At 36.1% G+C, this 20813-nt stretch overlaps 1 protein-coding gene across 2 annotated transcripts; it reads right to left on the bottom strand.

The window, feature by feature from the left end:
• Nucleotides 1-2181: 2181 nt before the first annotated feature.
• LOC18428987 (ARM repeat superfamily protein) lies at nucleotides 2182-20066 on the bottom strand. 2 transcript variants are annotated; one of them, XM_088863168.1, is made up of 10 exons: nucleotides 19464-20061; nucleotides 14972-15691; nucleotides 13902-13997; nucleotides 13729-13809; nucleotides 9220-9282; nucleotides 8363-8597; nucleotides 8099-8259; nucleotides 5431-5715; nucleotides 5183-5309; nucleotides 2182-2594 (listed from the first exon to the last, which is right to left on the bottom strand). In XM_088863168.1, the coding sequence occupies exons 1-5, from the start codon at nucleotides 19785-19787 to the stop codon at nucleotides 9277-9279; spliced, it is 1227 nt and encodes a 408-aa protein (XP_088719294.1). In that variant the 5' UTR covers nucleotides 19788-20061; the 3' UTR covers nucleotides 2182-2594; nucleotides 5183-5309; nucleotides 5431-5715; nucleotides 8099-8259; nucleotides 8363-8597; nucleotides 9220-9276. The 2 variants fall into 2 exon arrangements, with proteins under 2 accessions (XP_088719294.1, XP_011621434.1); XM_011623132.3 differs by lacking the exon at nucleotides 9220-9282 and having other exon boundaries at nucleotides 19464-20066.
• Nucleotides 20067-20813: the final 747 nt, after the last annotated feature.

Here is a 20813-nt window from a genome sequence, read left to right as displayed (position 1 = left end):
CATTAAAAAAGGTTGTTTTAATGTTGCAAAACTCTTTAATTGATCATCTCAACATCGCGATGTATGAATATGAAAGAAAAAAGATTTTGAGTCTCATAAACAATGCATCTTGCAACACATTATTTAGACTGTACAATTTAAAGATTTTCATATGTTTAACCATTTTTGGAGTTTAAATTTTATAATTAGATATGAAAATAGATTTTGAGATAATCTTAATATCATTTTACACTAAAATTATATATTATGATAAAATTTGGAGGTGCACCTTAAGATAATATAAATTACAAAATTCAAAAAAAAATGAAAAAGAATTGCTTGGCATGAAATAAAAATATAAACCACCATCATCATCATCATGAAAGCCTTATCTCAATTATTTGAGGTTAGCTGCATGGTTTTTGTTCCTCCATTCGTCATAAGGTCATGAGTCATGATAAAATGTAACAAAGTTTTGGACGGACTGCCTACCTAACGTAATTCACCTCTTTTACTCAGGCTTGAGACAAGTTAAGGAAAAATTTAATAACCTCTATTAGACCAACAATAAAAGATGAACTGAAAATATTTTTTAAAAAAAATAAAAAAAAGAAATACAATTTGTGTAAAAAAATGAAAATTATTTTTCTTCAATATCGATTTGAATTTTGGAAAATGTAATAAGGAAAAAAAGAGAATGCAAAAAAATGACAAACTTTATTATATTATGTTTTATCATAAATTATTTTCTCAAAAAAAGATATATTTACAATTATATTGTTTGCATGAAAAGGAACGAAATAAAATATTTGCATTATATTAGAAAAATGATGTAACGGAGTACGTAATAACTTTTGTTTTTGGCAAGAATATATTTACGAATATATTATCATTTAAATTATATTATTTACAGAAATACTGAAAAATAGGATTTTTTGCATTAGTATTATTTTTCAGATAATATATTATAGTTTGCAAAAAAAGACAAAAAAAAAATCTTACTAATATATTATAATATTTTTTTGCATAAAATAAAAAATGGATCATCTGTATTTTTCCAGTTTTTTATAAAATCAGAGACTGGAAGAGATTATTTTAGAAAAGGAAAAAAGAAAATTGGATGATTTAATATTTTGTATTAGAAATAAAAAGAAAGTTACTAAAGAATAACCAACAAAAATGAAAATGACAAAAGAATTAGAAGATCCGATTTTGGAATATGCAAAAAAAAATTGGTAAAAAGAAAATGAAAAAAAGGAAAGGAATTATTTGCATTATTTTAATTTAGAGATTTATCCTAACTAATTTGTTATGTTCCCATGTCCTCCAGCTGTCTCATTTCATTTAAGTACATGTTGAATGATTTAAAGAGACGTGAGGATCACGATAGAAGTTTAGAGGACAGATATAAGAGCGCGACACTTAGGAGGACATTAGGAATTTTATTTGGTATTGGAGAGAGATTTTCGGATAGATGATAGTAAGATGATATAGGGAACATAGGAGAAAGATCACGTATCCATTAACTCTGTCTCAAGATTTAATGTTACCCTCTATATCTTAAACTCCATTTTTGTGCCCTACATTCTCTCTAACAATGAGGTATCTATTTATTCTTGCGACATATGTGACCTAATAGTGTATGTAGTAAGATATGAAAAGGAGGAGAACAATCATTCTTGAAATCATATGGCCAGAGCTGAATTGGGGATAGAGATGACACTAGAGGACCATCACTCACCAAGCATAATGGGTTGGTCTAAGATAAAAAGCTAGACATTCTACCTCCAACATCAGTGCAAATCATCTCCCAATTTGTGCTCCGATGTCCAAGCGTCAATTTTAGGCAATGAAGTTGTGATGCAACGAGTTGGGCTCCGATCTGAGTGGTTAGTAGTAAACATCAAGCAATACTACATCTCAAGTTCGATTCCCACCACTGAACTATCCAATAATAATAACAAAATTCTGATTCAAGGCTTACAGCATCTCCCAGCTAACCAACCCAAACAAAAATTGTGATTCAAGGTTCACAGCATCTCCCAGCTAACCAACCCAAACAAAGGATGAGACCAACTGGCTTTATCACACTCAATAAGTATATTTCGATGCAGTGAAGAACAGTGTGCTTGTCAATTTGTTGCCAATGGACATATGTGCGTGTGGGCATGAGAGAGAGAGAGAGAGAGAGAGATGTGAAACTTCAGGTGACAAGTCTTCACTATTTTATATCTATGAGCTTCAATTGAAAAGCAGCACCCAGGTGAATGTAACAAAATTACCCATCCCAGCTTATTAACAATCCATAGCACATGAATACATACAATGGGAAGAGTTTAGCGATACTGCATATTGTGTCCTAAATTTGAAATTGTTACAATACACTAAATTTACAGGGAAAATGCATGCACCTTCAGTAATTACTACTCTTTGACTGCACTTCTGCTGAACGAACAGAATCCAATATAGTTGTAAAAACATGAAATGGAACCAAGATCCATGATATCATTAACCTGCATGAGTTTCTCAGTTGTCTTCGAGGAAAGTTAAAGGCGGCCAGGCTTGCAAGTGCAATGGGCAGAAACCAAGTCCAAGAAAACCACTGTTCTTCAACCCTGCAGGAAAGCTTAATGGATGAATTTGCCGTTGACAAATTGTCACAAACCTCACTCCAAGAAAGGTAAATTTCTGGGCTATGTTTGAAGCCCCAGTTGGCCTCAGGAGTTTTTATAATATACTGAGGGCAACTAAAAGAATTCTGCAATATAATAAGATAAAATTTATAAAAAGAAAATACACATTTTTTTAAAGAGAAAAGCTCAGTGTGAACATGGCATCGTCTCAAAAGACTCAAATAGGAAGCATCACATCTAAACCTACAACTAAAATTACAAGGCAATCATAGTACTTTATTAGCATAAGGTCTTTAAGAATTTTTTGTAATGATATTGTCTCAACTAGTCATTAATCTCTGAAGCCTTAAGGTCAACATAAATTCATGAATAGCATGTTCTTAAGGGTATTTGTCATCATTTTCAGACGAGCAAACTTGATCTACATTAGAATACTGTATTGACTAAAGCCAGGAAATGGTATTCTTTTCAAGTCATGAAAAATGAAAATCATCAGAAAATGGGAAGAGGAGGAATGGCTTTAAATTAAAAGGGCTCAGAGAGGCTAAACATGGGTTACAATGGACATGGCACCAGAAAGTCATGAGCAAATTAGAAATTTCAGGGAGAGTTTTGGAGCAGATGTGGGATGTCCAGTATGATGAATGATGAATGAGTTAGGGGGACTCAAAAAGTCTCTACAGCACCGCAGGCGATTCAAAAAGTAGAGTGCATGAAATTAGCATAGCATGGTGTTTTAAGGATGCAGAAACTAAAATCAAGGAAGCGTTTACCTTGGTCGCATTCTTAGTGAGGACAATTGTAAACTACCTGACTAGAAAAGGATTGACTCAACAGGACTTGATCAGCAGAAGCTCCAAACCACCTCATCGATTGCTGGTCTACTTTATATGGTGTGCAGTTAGTTTATATTATGCCTTCCATCATAAATTCATAGTGAAGGAAGCAACAGTTGTTCATCATCGATGAAAGATAGTTAAAGCATCCAAAAAGCTTCAAACCACCTCAATGATTGCTGGTCTAGCTTATATATGGTTTGTAGTTGTTTACTCTATATCAGTGTTTCAAAATTTGTTGCCCCGATCCGAAATCGGACGATACGGATGGGGTATCGTCCAATCCGTCCTGGATCCCAGAATATATCAGGATCCAGCCGTCCAGACAGATCTGTACCCGGTTCTACCTGTTCTGTTAGCATACACCGCCACGTGTCATTTAGATACGGATCTCTACCTGTTCTGTTAGCATACACCGCCACGTGTCATTTAGATACGGATCTCTACCTGTTCTGCTAGCATATGATGCCACACGGCATTGGTTTTCGAAATCTAGGCCGACAAAAAGAGCAGAGCACGCTCCACCCTACTTCATAGGGAACAGTGCCACTTCTTTGTGGCAACAACTTTCAATTACGTGAACAACTACCCTTGTTGTGTTTTAGTCTTTATAATGCCTTCTAAAGGCTAATTTCATGCACTACTAATAATAACCTCTCTCTCTCTCTCTACTAACCATCCCTTCCATTATTTGTACCATAGAACTTCTTTTAAAAATCAAAATCCTAAGTTAATACAATAATGCAATAAATAAATTGAATAAGAGAGATTTATTTTATTTTCATGTTGCATTTTAGACTTTATTTTGATTATAAAATAAATGTAATAGACAACAAACACTCAATAAGAGACAGGTTCTCAGTATTTACATATTTTTTACACAATAATGAAAAACCATAATACAAATGTCACTATTTCTTTAAGAAATTAAAAAATTAGATTTTTGAGAAGTAATAGTATTTTTTAAAAAATAATATGTTCTATATGCAAAATTATTTTTTTAACCTTATAATATAGAATTGTTCTCTAGTATTCTTAAATTATTTTGATGTAATATTATATTATAATTAATAATTGTATACACATCCACATAGGAAAACGTCTCAGTGTTCACCTATTTTTTCAAAGTAATGAAAGTACATAATGCATCACTCCTAATTTCTTTTAGAAACTAAAAATATATATATATTAGAGATTTATAGTGATTTTTTGAAAAAAATTTGGGACAAAAATTGCCCATTCGGCCGATTCTCCAATCCAATCCACCGATACCCCGATCCGACACGGGTATTGGTGTGACTAATTCGAGTCACCGATCCGTTTTTTTAAACCTTGCTCTATAATATGTGCTCTATAATAGATTCACAGTGAACTAAAGAACTTAGTTGTTCATTATCAAATGAAAGAGAAATCGAGTACCCAAAAAAAACCAAGAACATAATTGAAGATACCATAATAATGCAAAAGACAGTAAACAAAAAATCAAAAGAGGTCAAGAAAATGCATTATAAAAGGTATAAAACAGTGTCGATGGGAGAAAAATGATATGGAAAACCATAATTGGATGTGATGCAGGATGCAATGTGCTGCATTGCATCCTTATACAATGTGCCTGTCTGTGCCTATAAATATACAGACGATTTGAAATACTAATAAGACATTTCCAAGGTCATCATAATCTCACAGGATAATCAAAATTAGGGTGAAATTCATTATTACCATATTTCAACTCACCAGAGATTACTTTGGCCAGTTGTCACCAATTGCGCCCAAAGAAGGACCCAACACTTTGGGCTGTGAATGAAGATAGACATCAATTCCCAGAAGCCATAAGTTGATCCATGGCCATCTTTGCCCGAAACTGTGAACAGACCAACATTGGCTACTTTTTCTTGTGTAGAAGGAAGAGAGAGAGGGAGAGAGCGACAAAGAGAGAGAGAGAGAGAAAGAGAGAGAGAGAGAGAGAGAGAGAGAGATGTCACCTTTACATCCAAACAAGGATCATTGACCATGATCTTTATTGCACAAGTTATCCCCGCACCACGTATTCTAGCAATCCGATCAACTGCACCAGGACTATCCAGATGAGATAGGTTTATGATACACCAGAGGGTAGCAACCCGCAGTTTCGGGGAGCTGCTGTCCTGCAAAAATTTGATCAAAATGGACTGATTGCGCCCATCCTCTGGAAGAGGAAAAAGAATACGCATAACCTCTTCCTTGTGGAACTCATCACCAGCCGCTATATTGGCGAGCACATAAATCCCCTGCAAAAGAGGAGAATTAAACAGTGTTGCTCCAGAGGGATGAGCAGAATCATATACCAAAAAAATAACCTTACAAAGAATAAGCGTTTCCATTATAATGGAATTCAATCATGATTCATTACACATTGATAGGATTCAGCCATCAATGATTGAACCAGGTAAAATTTGGCCCAAGGAAAAAATCATAGTGTTTGAAAGAAACCATTTCCATGCTCATATAGGCAAACAACTGCTTCCCTTTTTGCGATTAGTACCTAAACTTTTTTCAAAAATTAAGAAATGACTAGGTTATCTAAAAGCATTAAAAAAGGGACAATTTTTCGTCTATGACGTCCTGAGAATGAATTGCCAATGTTGCCAGGTCTAGATTCCATGTAGTCCCGCCTAATAATTGCCCACACATTTACTTTCTAGAGCAAGAAGCATGGCAGATTCTTTGGCAAGAGAAGTAGGAATTAGACGATCTCCTTTCCCCCTCTCAAAATCTCCCTTCTTGAGATATACTCAACTGCGTCCCTTTTTGCAATTAGTAACTAAACTTTTTTAAAAAATTAGGAAATGACTAAATTATCTAAAAGCATTAAAAAAGTGAAATTTTCTTCTGAGGTCTTGAGAATGAATTGCCAATGTTGCCAGATCCAGATTCCCCGCCTAATAATCGTCCATACATTTTCTTTCTAAAACAAGAAGCATGGCAGATTCTTTGGCAAATGAAGTGGTAGTTAGACCCTCTCCTTCCCCCTCCTTTCAAAACCTCCGTTCTTGAAATATACTCGTGTGCGCCCGCACTCACTTGCATGCCCGCATGTCCGCCGCACACGCACAAACCAGCCTGCCTGCACGCACGCACACATGTGCACGCGCACACACTCTCGCCCACCCGCACGCACCCACACACCTGCCCGCACGCACCCACTCGCACACACGCACGCACCCACACACGCGCATGGTAACACACGCACGCACGCACACACACACACATAAATGATATAGTCTTCAGAAAGGCAAGGGTTTGCAAGACATGCTAGATGAGGTCTCGGAAAAGGGATTACAAGAAAAGAGGACTAGTCATGGTTTCGTGTCATGAATATGATGGAGAGAAGTGTTGCCTGTAAATACATATGGAGAGTATATTGGTCATATTTCTTGGGGTTGTGTCTAAGTTGGGTTTTTATCAAAATATAGATTGGAATGGGTCCAAGCAGTGTACAATACTGAAGAGTATTAAGCATGCACAACCTGATCGAGATATGGTATGAAATTAATCCATTATAACCTCATCCTGTACAGGAATCAATCCATGTTCTGACCAAAAATACCCATGCGCGTGGTCACTATTTCGGGGGGTATTAAACCCCCCCAAACGCAAAAAACAACCACAAATGTTGCTGTTTTGGATCAAACGAAGAGGAAGAAAATTATGGTGGAAATTTGTTTGAAAAAAAATTGTCGATTTTCTCTAGGTGTTGGTTGGGTGGTTGATTGGGATTAGCTTGGGCGTTGTTTTGAAGAAGTTTGAGCATAGATTTGTCAACATATCGAGGGTTGAGATTGAGACTTGAGGGTTGAGATTTGAGATTGAGGCTTGAGACTTGAGTGCTAAAAGCTGATTAGATCATCTTTTGATTTCTAATGTCTTCTATGATTTGTCTTGACTCTTGAACTCTTCATAGCCTTGTAGTGGTTGTATATATCTTTGCTTTGGAGTTCGCAATTGCAAGTTTGTGATTATGGTTTTTGGATGTTTATGAATTATGATAATACGATGTCTTCTGAAAAAAATACCCATGCGCGTGGTCACTATTTTTGCCCATGAGCAATGCGGTGCATATGTGCTATGCAGCCGCATAAGCAATGGGATGCAGTGCATAGCAAATTGTGCGCCCCTATGTGATGAACTTTGGGGTGCATAGCACATTGTTCTATGCGGCGATGTGGCTGCATTTTACAACAATGTGAGGAACCTTCTAAGTAATTAGAGGCAGGAGAACTTCTCAGGCCTACTAGTATCCAATTAGACCAAGGTGAACCTTGGGTATATGCAACTTAAGCTTTAAGAAGGTAAGGCCCACCTCATCTGGTGGAGGATGTATATATAGTTTTGTTTTTCCATGTCGATCATAGCATGAATGGGGTGGCTTATGTATGGGTGAAGGAAGAGGTGGGGGTTTCAAATCTCTTGGTTATCTTCAGCTAGTCCTCGTTGTGAAGATGATCTCTCATTATCTCTATTTGGTTCCACATTGTTTTGCTTCATATTGTAATTTCAGTTTGATTAATGAGATTGTCACCCTCCCCTCCAAAAACATAAATAGATCCTCTCTTTCTAAACCAGTTACAAACAACTCTTACAATATGACATAAATCTTAAGTAGTTACCAACCTGAATGCAGATTCCAACACTGGAGGCATTCCATACTTGCCTCGTAACAGCATTTATTATGAGACCATCCTCTGCGAACACATAATTGATACAGTCAACATTTCCATTCACAAGATTACGCAGAAGAACCAATGCATGTTCTTGGACAAATGGTTCTGGATCTGTAAGATGGATAAATATAATTGAGTCAGGAAAAAAGATAAGCACAATTCATTCTTTAATGAATCAAGATTTCTTATTGTCAAGTTAAAAAAGGAACAGTACCACATATCAGGCTTGCCAACGTAGATATAGTCAGCTCCAACATAATATTTTCTTTGCACATCTTATCAGCCTGGAACATCAAGTTCCTCAAAGCCGAGACTGCATTTACTCTGAGCTCTGAAACCATCGAACTGGACAGCTTAACAAGTTGCTTAACACCTCCACATTCAAAGACAATTGATTTGTGAGTGGTAAAATGAACTAAAATGTTGCTAGTGGCACCAAGAGCTGCAACCTGAAAGTAAAATTTTACTTAGATGGACCAGCTCACAGTCAAGTCCCTAAGAGACGGGATGCATTACTAGTTCCAACAAATGATGATCAAGATGTGGTTGTAGCTAATAAAAAGAGCCAGTTTACATCTTCCAACTCATTCAAATTAAGCTTTAGTTGGAACTTCAGGTTAAAAATACCATTAAATTATGTGAACCAACTATAAATGAAAGAATTCAGAATCAACATACATAGAAGGTTAAAATACAAATACATATACCAGACTCTGCCAATTCAATATGACATTTGAGAGCAAGTCAACTACAAGACAAAGCTTAGGAAGAGCATACACATTTAGTTTTCATTCAATAATGTCTATGATATTTAGTTAAAATATAAAAATATGCTAAAAGATCACAGAACTATGATGTCTACATAATTATGATGTGTACATAAGATAGCTCACTAACCCCACTCATATTGGCATATTCAAATCAATAGGTGGTAGTTTATTAAATAAACAAATAAACAACCCAAAATTCTGAGCAAATACGAGTGAGTGCGACAACATGATGCAGAGGAATGAGTGATTTAAAACAAAAAAGTAAACAAATACAAAACGATAGGAGATTAAGAGAATATACCCTCTCTCTAGATCTGTGAGGGAACCACCCAAAAGGTTGAGAGGTTTGGCCCTCTCTCTAGGACTGCAAGGGAAACGCCCAAATTCAGTGTCTCTTCACAAGCACTACAAGAAAACAACATTGCTTCTTCTGTTTGTCCCTTTCTTTAAAATAATTCATATATTTTGTAATTTACAAAGAAAATTCCTAAAAATCTCAAAAAAAAATAAAGGACATAATTGTCCTCAGAATCTCTACAACATGAAATGACTTAAATAAACCCAAAAACTATAAAATTAAAGATCAAACTAATCTTATTCGTTCCTAAGAAAACAAGCCCTAATCTGATGGAGGGAAAAATTATACTTATTTTTAATTTCTATTCCATTTTAAAGGATGTATATTTTAATTTTAGTTTTAGGGTTTAATTATAGGGTTTTTTAGTTTCTAGGAATTCTAGGGGCTTTTTAGATATTTTAATTAAAGTTAGGTAGTTTAGTTTCAAGTTTTACTTAAATTAGGACCTTTTGGTCAATAGTTAGTTGTATGAACAAATATTGCCCAAAACGATAATTTTTCAATATAAATAAGGGCATAGATGGGCTGGAGAGTCATTCATGTATTCCTCTTTAAGAAATAAAAGACTTTGTCTTATAAAAGAAGCCTAAGGCTTGAGACCTAGGTGAAAGAATGCATTAGAGTTTCTCTAAAATTGCTTGTGTTTGGCTTGTTTCTTATTAATTTTATTGTTCCCTCAATTTCTCCAACATCAAGTGGTATCAGAGCCCGCGATCTACACGCAGTCGCTGTAGCAAGTACAACATGTACTGTAGCAAGTACGGAAGTTACTTTAGCACCACTCGTTTTGGTGAGCTAGGTCAACAACAAAGAGGGGAAGTCATAGTGGGGTCTAGGATTTACTGATTTTGGCCAAAGTTGCGTCAAAACAACCTGAATTTTGCTAATTTCAGCAGTTTTTTGTTGATTATTTACCTAGGGTTTGTGATTTCGCAAACCCATGGCAGCGAAAAGGGACCATAGAAAGGGGATTTTCGTAGATATACTCCATGATCCTATCGATGACAAAAATGAGGAACTTGAAAGTACAACAGCTAGCATAGCAGTTCGCGAGCCTCCACGATGGGCAAGACGGTGATCTTTCAGCCCAAGAGGGTCTCGAGTACAAGCCTTTTCATTTTCGCGCTCCACATGTGGAGTCGGGTGATGAGGATAATGACAAAAGACCTAGATGTGATGAACATCACTCTATGGTTTTCGATTTGAAGGATGATATTTTTTGTTTTGACATAGACTACATGGAAAGTCAACAAGTTGTTGATTGGAATTCATCACCAATCTTCAACATATACTCAGATGAAGAACAAGATTTCTTAGGAGATCCGATCTATGATAAGGTTCAAGATAATGGTGACGATCTTTTGGAAGAGGGGGAAGAATATGGATAGAAAGCAGCAGGAGGACTGATCAAAATCATGCCCTTTGAATATCTCATCAATATTTAAGAGCTGGGGCGTTCAACAAATTTAGGGCATGGGAATCAAAGTAGTGTAGTGAAAATGTGGTCGTCTAAACCGCAAATTATGGCCCTGATGTATCTTACATGATTTCCAATGAGAGTTCAGGAATAACTACCTGAATTAGATAAATTTGCATGGATTCCTCAATATGCATATCAAGACTCATTTCTTGAGGAATTTTTTTTGACTTGAATAATATTTGAGCCAACGAAGAAAAAGAAGGTTAAAGAATGTGGTTTTGATGTTGAATTCATCTTAGAATACTTCAAAACTCGAGGACGAGTTTTCTCCAACAAGGGGAGAACGATGGAGGGAAAAAATATACTTATTTTTAATTTCTATTCCATTTTAAATGATTTATATTTTGATTTTAGTTTTAGGGTTTAATTCTAGGGTTTTTTAGTTTCTAGGAATTCTATGGACTTTTTAGACAAAAGTTAGTTTTATGGATAAATATTGTCCAAAACAATAATTTTTCAATATAAATAATGGCATGGATGGGCTGGAGAGTCATTCATGTATTCCTCTTTAAGGAAAAAAAGATTGTCTTGTAAAAGAAGCCTAAGGCTTGAGTCCTAAGTGAAAGAATGCCTTAGGGCCTAAGGCTTGAGTCCTAGGTGGAAGAATGCCTTAGGGTTTCTCCAAAATTGCTTGTGTTTGGCTTGGTTTTTTGTTAATTTTATTGTTCCCTCAATTTCTTCTACATTATAATCACATCAAAAAATAAAACCTAACCACTATCCAGGGGTTGGGAGAAGCTCATCCTCAACCCTGAGGAACTTTCACGTTCTTCTTTATTTCAATCTAGAAATTTTCACCTTTTCCGCAAAGAACTCACGATGTTTAAGCTTGATCCACAAAGTTGTGTTATAACCATGAAAACATGTAAATTCGGTGATCAATCTTGATGCCATGATTTCTTGAATGCTCAACAACTTCCTTTTCATGAAATACAACAAGATCAACTACTAGATTTTGTCATGATGTTTAATTCATGTTTGGATTTGAGGTTAGATAATCCACATCTCCATGACATTCTTCTTCCATGTGCCGCTTTAATAAGTCAATTATTTCTTGCATGCCTTCTCATAATTTCTTAGAAAACTTCTCAAATATTAGATCCACATGTGCATGATTGGATAAATCTTGTCTACGTTTATAGGATGTAGATTTGGTGACATCATGTTGTAGATCTCTTGAGGCTCTAATAACAAATTGATGAAAGAGAGAGAGGAAAAAAGTAAAAAAAATAAAATGAATATAGGAATGCAATAATATATGTTCTCCCTGGGTTTGCAAGAAAAATCCACCAAGAAACTCAAGGTCTTTTAAAAATCAATATTTTTCCATTCCTCTTCTTTCTTCACAAGAGAAAACATAACTATTAAAAAATCCTAAAAATCTCTAAAACAATACAGTAATTGGCCTTTAGAACCTCTACAATGTTAATGGCCTGTTTGAATCCTTGGAGATCCCTTTCCAAGAATTGCATATCCAGGACATGACCCAAAAAATTGTGTTTGGCACTCCTTTGGTCCCCCTATTCTATCCTAACCCACAAAGGGAATCATATCCAGGATGTGCCGATATTGGCCCTACTGAAAAAGGAAAAAAAAAGCTGGAATTTGCATATCCAGGATATGTCACATCACGGAGATTATCAATCAGCAAGCTAAGGGGTCTATTTGCCCCTCTCCTCTCCTCCTTTATTACTCCCCATAAACTCTCCTTCATTCGGAGAGAGAGGTCACGGTCAGAGAGAAAAGTCACAATTAGAGATTAGCATTGGAGAAATGGCACGGTTAGATAAAGTGGGATTAGTGAGAAAAAAAAGCACAGTTGGAGGAAGGAGTTAGAGAGAGACGGCACAGTTAGAGAGAGAAGTAAAAGAAAGACGGGGTACAGTTAGAGAGACAAAGGGCATAGCTAAACAGAGTGGAATTGGAGATACGCAAGGCATGATTAGAGAGATAAAGAGCATAATTTGAGAGACAGGAGTTATAGAGAGGAGCACGGTTAGAGAGAGAGGTCTAGAGGAAGATGATCTATAGAGAGGGAACACAGACTCTGGAGTTAGAGAGAAAAGGCGTGGTTAGAAAGATAAAGCAGTTAAAGAGAGAAAGGGCATGGTTAACATTGAAAAAAGTGTGACCCCAAAAACCGATTTGCCAAGCCTAGTTTCCACCTAGATGATCTCTTTTACCCAATATATCCAAAGATATGTATCTCCTGGAAGATACATATCCAAGATATGAATCAAATCTAGGATAGAGATTTCCAAAGAGCCATAAAGGGCCATAAATTGCATAAATACTCATAAAATTTACAAAATTCAAATAGCAAACTAACCGCACTAATTCTTAACAAAACAAACCCTAACCACAAATAAAAAAAGAAGAAGAAGGGAAAACACTAGCTACATCATAAAGCCTGTTATAAACTACTCCCATATATGATGGCATTCGACCTTCACATGCTCGATAAATATGTAAAAACACCTTACGACTGTAAAGCAATCTCGATGGAACTACTATTTGCTTAGGAACCAAAAAGAAAATTACATGGAACTCTTGTTTTGAGCACACATAAGTGCAGGAAGATGAGAGAATAACCCAGGTATATGAGTCAAAGGCAGATGATCTCAATGCATGCAGAAGACATATATTTGACACTCTTCAGCGTTATGCCACAGAGAAGACTCGATGAGACAACAACACAATTTCAAAAGTCTTTAGAAAATTCTCAGAAACTTAATTGTCATTTGTGAGACACGATCATTGAGTTCTGACGTTATTGTATATTAGAGAGAAACGTTAGAGACATATTTCTCCTCAAACGAGAACATGCGACTTTGATTTCACAATAAAGTTAAATCACAAAATTATAGAAACAAAAAAAAAATGACAATCCAATACACCAGGAATCTTTACCAACATATGAGAATTCAATACTTTCATGGGATCAGAGGACATAGATGTAAGAGACAGCATACCTGTACTTCAATAGATGGATCATCAAAGAGATGAATGAGAGGGATAACAATGCTTTTATCTGTAAGACCATCACTCAAGTTCTGAATAAAGAGAAAATAAGAATTTCATTATTAGAAAGTCAAAAACCCATAATTTCAAACAACATAAACAAACCATGAGATCTAATATCAACCTTGACAGAACGGGATATGTTTCTGATGCAGATACAAGCTGCAATACGCACTCCAACAGACTCATGGTTAAGCATTTCAGCTACCAAGGGCAATCCCTATAAAAAGAACTGAAATCAGAACTATACACATATATGAAATCATGGATACTCACAGTGGCCCCAAACTTCCGATAGAAAGATCATAATCAACCAATGTGCTCAGGATCACCATAAAGACAGATAGTGACTCCTTAGTCCATAATAGTGGACAAGATCGAAATTACAATCTCATGAAAAGCAAAAAGAAAACACGCTATACAGTGCATGTTACATAAGCAAAGGACAATCAATTCGACTTTTGAAGACATTAGCGACTATTCCTTCCAAAATCATCCCAAATTTCTGACACCCATTTAAGTATACATAGTTGACACAAGCACCACAAATCTATACTCCTAGAGGGTCTTCCCTCTGTAATCCCTTGTTAGCAATCTTTACTCATTATACTAAAAACCTACCTAATGTTACTGCCTCCCTCCAAAAGACTTCTTTTGTGGAATAAATACCTCCCATAGACTTCTTTCAGGACAAGAACTACAAATCACTGGTGTTTCTCCAATATACTTAAAAATGGATACTTCCCTCTCATCTAAGAAAAATTACTTGAAGCTGGATAACCCCAAATAGCTTTAAACGTAAGCTATGTATATTTCTATTCACATAAAAATATTGAAAGGGCTCCAATATTTACCATGATAATGATTCCTCATTATTGACCATAACTTTGCCCCTCCTTTCCTCCCACTCTTGTACTTCAAATGCCTCTGATATAGGATTTTAGTTCTATAGTTTTTCTGTTATTTTAAACAATATACATTCTGCCAACTCTTCTTCAGTGTTCTTAATAAGTTTAATTAGGTAGAAGTACATCAACAGCATGTACATTTGTTGCCCATTAGTCGCAAAGCAAAGATGTAGATCAGTAAAGTGTTAATCATACAAAAGATAATTAAATGCCGTGTGATTCTCCAATGATCAAAACAGCAGAGTAGGCCACAGGAAGGAAATCACTCCCTCATGAGTCCACACACCTGCAATGACAGGAACAGACGCCGATTATCCTCCAAATTTGAGCATAGCTCAGCCAAAGCATGTAATATTCCTGCGAGAGGTTTGGCTTGTATTGAACCTTTATGCAAGAACTTGCAAAGCTTTTCAACAGCATTGACAGAACAAGCAAGTTTCTGCACCTCTTCACTCTTTTCTATAAGATCACCCAATGCTCTAGGAGCTTCATCACCAGCACGGCCAGGCTCTTCGACAAGCTCAACTAATATCCTCACCAAATCAGCCTTACTTTCTATGTCTTGCAATTGGCTAGGACAAGCCCGACCTAAAGCTATCAATAAAGAGCAAGCAAGCAATCTCGTGCGAGGAGATCTGTCCTTTGTTAACCCATTTACAGAACTCAAGACTTTTCCATTGTGAAGACCCACAAATTTTGAGACAACTTCCCTATTGTTCTTGACAACAGATGCCAGTGAATCTAAGCTAGCATCCCTTTGATTTGAAGAGCCTTCAAGCAGAAGAGCAAGTTTATCTAAAACCCCAGAACCACATAATGCTTTTTGCTCCTCAGTAGTTTCACACGAGTGCATAATGATACTAGCAGCAAGTTCTGTTACAGTCTCATTCTCGCTATTAAGAAGTGAGAAGAGAAAATCCATCTCTTTATCCTCTAGAATGTTGTACTTGGGGGTTAGTTTTGATTGAAAAATCATTCTTAGAGATCGTGCACCAGCCTCCACAACCTGGAAAACAAACAGAACCATATCCAAATGAGAAATTTAAGCATGCAATGATCTAACAGGTCGAAAACTACAAAAGAGCTTTACTTTTAGAGGAATAATATGATCATGCAACCTTAATCTTACAAAAGATATGATCCTGATAATGCTGAGGTTTAGAAAGTATACAGAATATTAAAGTGACATTAAATGTGGCCAACAAGTGACTGCTAATTTTGGAGGACTCTCTTTGTAAAAATGGAAGCCACCAATATCGAACATGATAAAGGAAAAGTACTCATCTATGGCATTCAAAATTTGAAAAACATATATGGCATTCAAAATTTTCTGACATGATGCGTGCTGATTATTGCAGCAGCCAAGTATGAGATTCATGGTACTCTGACTGTGATAGCGTAATTTCCATGTGAAATAGGATTTTAAAAAAACTGGATATAACATTGATGCCAAAATAATAAAGAAAGACTGTACAGTTACTTCTTAGAAGCAGGACCGAAGATCACACGACAAGCAGGATTCATGATAATCAACTCTGATCAGTTAACGTAATAGAGCTCTAAAATACATGACTTTCTGGCAATATCATTTTAATTTTTTAAATATGAAAGGATAGTAGACTTGGGGCCTTTTGTCCAGTAGGAAGAAACCTACATTTTGGCGAATCAGCATTCAATCCCCATATGCTTGTTCCTCAAAGCAAGCCAAGCTAACCTATTATTTTCTACAATACCAGAGGCTTGTCTCCCAGCATGCTTCCCAATAGCATTCAAACCCTAGAAGATAGAAAAATGATCTTGGCTACTCAGTGAATACACTATTGACTAGCTTTGGAGGCAGATAGTCCTAGGGCAGGTTGCCAAGAAGCAACTATGGGCAGGACCAGGAGGTTGGGAAGTGTGGATCAAAGTAGGTCTTCAAGGGTTGAAGTGATGGAGGGGCATCTGTTTCATTGGGGCAAACCATTGTATGGAGTTTACGTTTAATGATGGGGATGGGAGACAATTTTCCTCTTTTTTTTCTTTAAAAAAAAAAACAGTATGGTACTAGAGTTAGGCTCGGTATGCCTGGAGAGAGATTCACTCACGACCCATTTTTTAGAGCATTGCATCTATTGGATTATTTAAGAGAAGCAAGGTAGGTTTGAATGGTGTTTGAAGTCATCACGACTGAAGAGCCTTAGGGATCATAAAGCAAAGTTTTCGTGTCGAAATTCTGGGGTCAGATCACTAATTTCCCTTTTCTTTTCTTTTTTCTTTTTTTGATTGGTAACCACTAAATTTCATTTGATTAACCCCATCAGATGAGAAATTTGTTGAAAAAAGACAAACAAGCAGTGGTTGTTGGCTGGCTTGATCAATCATGCACACATACACAGAAATTTGGGGTGATTTTATTCCAAACATCCTCGCCTCAATGGGCTTCACATACTCTTAAATTTTATCTCTACACTCTCTCTAGAACTCTATGGCTTGATGACCTCCCTCTCTCTCTCTCTATCTCTTAACACCAATTTCTAACTCTCTCTCTTTAACTTTCTCTCATACCTTCACACCTCCAGTGCCTCACATACCCCATCTATTTATAAACTTAAATGCCTAGGCCATAACTTGTTCTATAAGTACTTACCATAAGAGCTAAAAATGACATGGACTCTTTTAGATTTTATAAAAACCCATTATAAGGTAATTCCAAAAATAAAGTACTTTCCCATTATCGCCAACTCTGTATCTCTCACCATCCTCCTTATTTTGGCTATGTAATATTTAAAAAAACTAACCCGGAATCACATCCAGAGTCGCAGTCGTCAGTTTCCTAGCAGCAGTATACTCTGTGTGTTAAAATTCCTTGGAATTGACCATCATTGGTGATCCATTGCAATGGTGTCACCAGGGAGGTTCCAACTTCTTTCTGGACATCTTTTTTGTGAGTAGCATGATGCCTACCTCTGGAAACCAAATCCAATTTTGTTCTATTTCAGCTCTTTTTCTTTTTTCTGGAGAAATGTTACAGCATTTTCACTTAAGGGAAAGATCATTTAGAATCTCTACAGATTTGCAATTTTCTTGTGTATCGAGAGAAACACAATTTAAAATTGTACCATCTATTGGGAAATCACCATGGAATAACTCCACGATAAAACATGATCAATTTGGTATTTTCATAAGAAGAAAGCTCGAGGCCGCTTATCCCTCGCCAGAAGCACCCCAATAACCTCCCATCCTGGGCTATCAATGACAATTCTTCAAAAACTCAGGCCCTTACACAATATGAGGTTATTTATTGATGGAGTTTATTAAAAAGGAAATGTATACAATATGACCATTTACTTTTGGTATAAGGAGGTCACAATCATCATTTATTGTTATATGTGAAATCAAGTGGTTGGGGATCTGTCATCGACTGAACACAAAGTCCAAAATAGAAGTTTTTGAATTGTGAAACACTTTAACTTATCGGATTTGACATCCAATGGCTAATAGTTATTGTGGCCTTCTTGTACTAAAAGTGGATGGTCTTATAGTATACAATCAATGTCTGCAAGAAAGAAAGGACAAATCCATTTAGTACCGTTCAAGCCCATAGCTTTTGTCCATGGCCTCTCATAAACACTTCATTGGAAATACACGTTCATAAGTATGTAAAATCTACCTTCTGCTAGGATTTTAAATTTTTGAGGCCTCATACCTAGAGAGAGAGAAGCCCTAGCAAAAATAGGTTTATGCACCAAGTACAATTGCAGAGCACGGAATTCTATACTAGAAGGCTAAAGAAGATTTGTGTAATCTTTAGCAGATTGATCAAGAATAATTTTGTTTACTTAAAAAGGGCAACGAATGTTGTGCATAATCTGGTAGTAGGAATCAAAGCCGTATCCTTGCAAACTTAAATTTTCAGCAGAGTGATCAAGCAAAATTACATGGTGAAAATGCTAGCATTTGTAATAATTTCTCCAGTTTCTTTTTTTAACAATCCACACTCCATTGGCAGGTTTAAGCATGATTCACAGGTAATATATTTCGAACATGCCACAATCAAGGCCAAATATCGTGGGCATATTTTCCCGTCAGTTTCCCTATAAGGGATTTTTGCATATTTGATTTTCTGCTTATATGAAATTAACCGCTTCCATAACTATATATACATAAATGAGAATATAATTTATTTTTTTTGGTGATCACTAAATCTAAAAACAAATTTGAGGCAGAAACTATTTCCTATATGCACGACAACACTAATATGAGTGTGTAAACACATAATTTACGAGCAGCTAATTACAAAAAGAGGTGAAGTTTTACTTAATTTTACAACCAAATCAAACCAAGTTCCAAGTAATACAAAAAGTCCAATAAATTTCACAAAAAAGAACAATATATACAATTGAAATTTAACAAAAGGGTACAGCAGAAGAAAGGAGAAAAAAATCCAAATACCGTCCAACTAATGAATCAAGAAAACTGGCAATTGCCATTTAATTTCTCCAAAATACTGAACCGGATTCTAAACCACCAAAAACCAGTCAATTTCACAAAGAGCAACAATGACAACGGGAAAAACTTAACCATCAAAACCACAAAAGAGAGAAGCAAATATCCTCCAAAAGAAAAGCCTCATGCAATTCAACCAATTACCAATCGAGTAGCTAAAATTTTGCAAAACGATATTAGCAAATACCACGACTCACAAAAAAAAAAAGAAAAAAAGGCAGAGAAAACCACAATTCACAATACAACCACACGAACTCTAGATAAATTGAAAACCTGAAGACACGGTTTACCTTCTCATCAGGATTTGCAAGAGTAGAGAAAAGATAAGGAAGAGCACCACTCTTCACTATAGCCTCGACCCCTGCATCTAGACCACAACCAAAGCTACCTAGGGTTGCAATAGCCTGAACTAGAACCACAGACTCAGAGCCACTTTCAAGCATCTCACTCACCAATGGAACTGCACCTAATTTCACATAACGCAGCTTCTTAGTCCTGTTTCCTATAATCTGGTTCTTCAAATCTCTCAAAGCCTTAAGCCTCGTTCCTGGATCCTTCGAGCTCAGACCCTCCACCAAATTTTCCGGCCTCTTACAGGCCGCACTTGAAGGCATCTTACAGGCCGGAAGTGATTTCCCGGCGGACTTTCTGATTTTCCAGTGGCCGTTTCCGGAACAAATTTAGGGCTTCCCGGGCTTAATTTTTGGTAGAAAACTGCGATTTTACAGATTATTTACATGGTTTTCGGCCCGGCAAGGTTTAGCGGTTTCCAGGCGTTTCTAGGCTTTCCGGGACGGACAGAAGTGTGGTGATGAATCGTCGAAGTTGTCGCTGTGTAATTCAGGCGGATTTTGATATCACTATCTTTGATTGAAAAATGACTTCATTGACCTCAATTGACGTAAATCAACGACTGAAATAACCTTAACTTTTGAAGCAATGACAGAAATGGCCTCCGTTTTATTGAGTGTTTTAAAAGGAAAAAATGTTTGTATATAAGAGCTAGGCGCCAAAGTCTAAACAATCAAATTAGAGCGTAGCTAAAAAATTTCACTAGAAGACGTTGCTTTTATGCTCAAATATCTTCAAATTAACCATCTCAACATCAAATACATGAATCTGAAAAAAAAAATAGATTTTAAGTTTTTAAAAATAGATTTCAAGATTCCATGGATATGCTCGATCTACATTACTTTTTAAGCTTTAAATTTTATAATTAGATATGAAAATATATTTTAAGGCTATCACAAAGATTTTCGATATTGAAACCACATTTCTCGATACTATTTAAAGGTATGTTTTACATTGATTGTTCGGACCCTCATCCTCATTTCCATGATATATTTTTTATTATTATTGTAGTCTTTTTCATTTTTGACATTATTTTATTAACCCATTCTCATCCAGGAAAATTGGTCGTGATTCACCGATATGGTCGATTCACTCAGGCTATCTGGCTTTAAAACACTGGTATTCTTAGTAGTCAAATTAGCACTCGGTTCTTAGACAAAATATTTGGATTATTCTTGTTTGTTTAATTTGGGGTGGAATACCAATGGAGTTTCTTTGTTTTTATTTTACAATCACACTTCAAGCATTATATTCAAATCACGTTGTTGGAGGTGTGTCACGAAGTTGTC

This window comes from Amborella trichopoda, chromosome 3 (genome assembly GCF_054954075.1).
Source record: "Amborella trichopoda isolate Santa Cruz 75 chromosome 3, AtrichopodaSantaCruz75HAP2 v2.0, whole genome shotgun sequence".
Taxonomy (NCBI): domain Eukaryota; kingdom Viridiplantae; phylum Streptophyta; class Magnoliopsida; order Amborellales; family Amborellaceae; genus Amborella; species Amborella trichopoda.
This window is presented reverse-complemented; position numbering and strand designations above follow the sequence as displayed.

Excerpts from the sequence above, each read along its gene's own strand:
- LOC18428987 (XM_011623132.3), bottom strand. The coding sequence starts at position 19,787 with ATGCCTTCAAGTGCGGCCTGTAAGAGGCCGGAAAATTTGGTGGAGGGT. Across the intron at positions 13,998-14,971 it reads GTCTGTTCCTGTCATTGCAG|GGATTGCCCTTGGTAGCTGA; the intron begins GTGTGTGGACTC and ends TTCTTTTTATAG. Across the intron at positions 5,310-5,430 it reads ATCCTTGTTTGGATGTAAAG|TTTCGGGCAAAGATGGCCAT; the intron begins GTGACATCTCTC and ends GTCTGTTCACAG.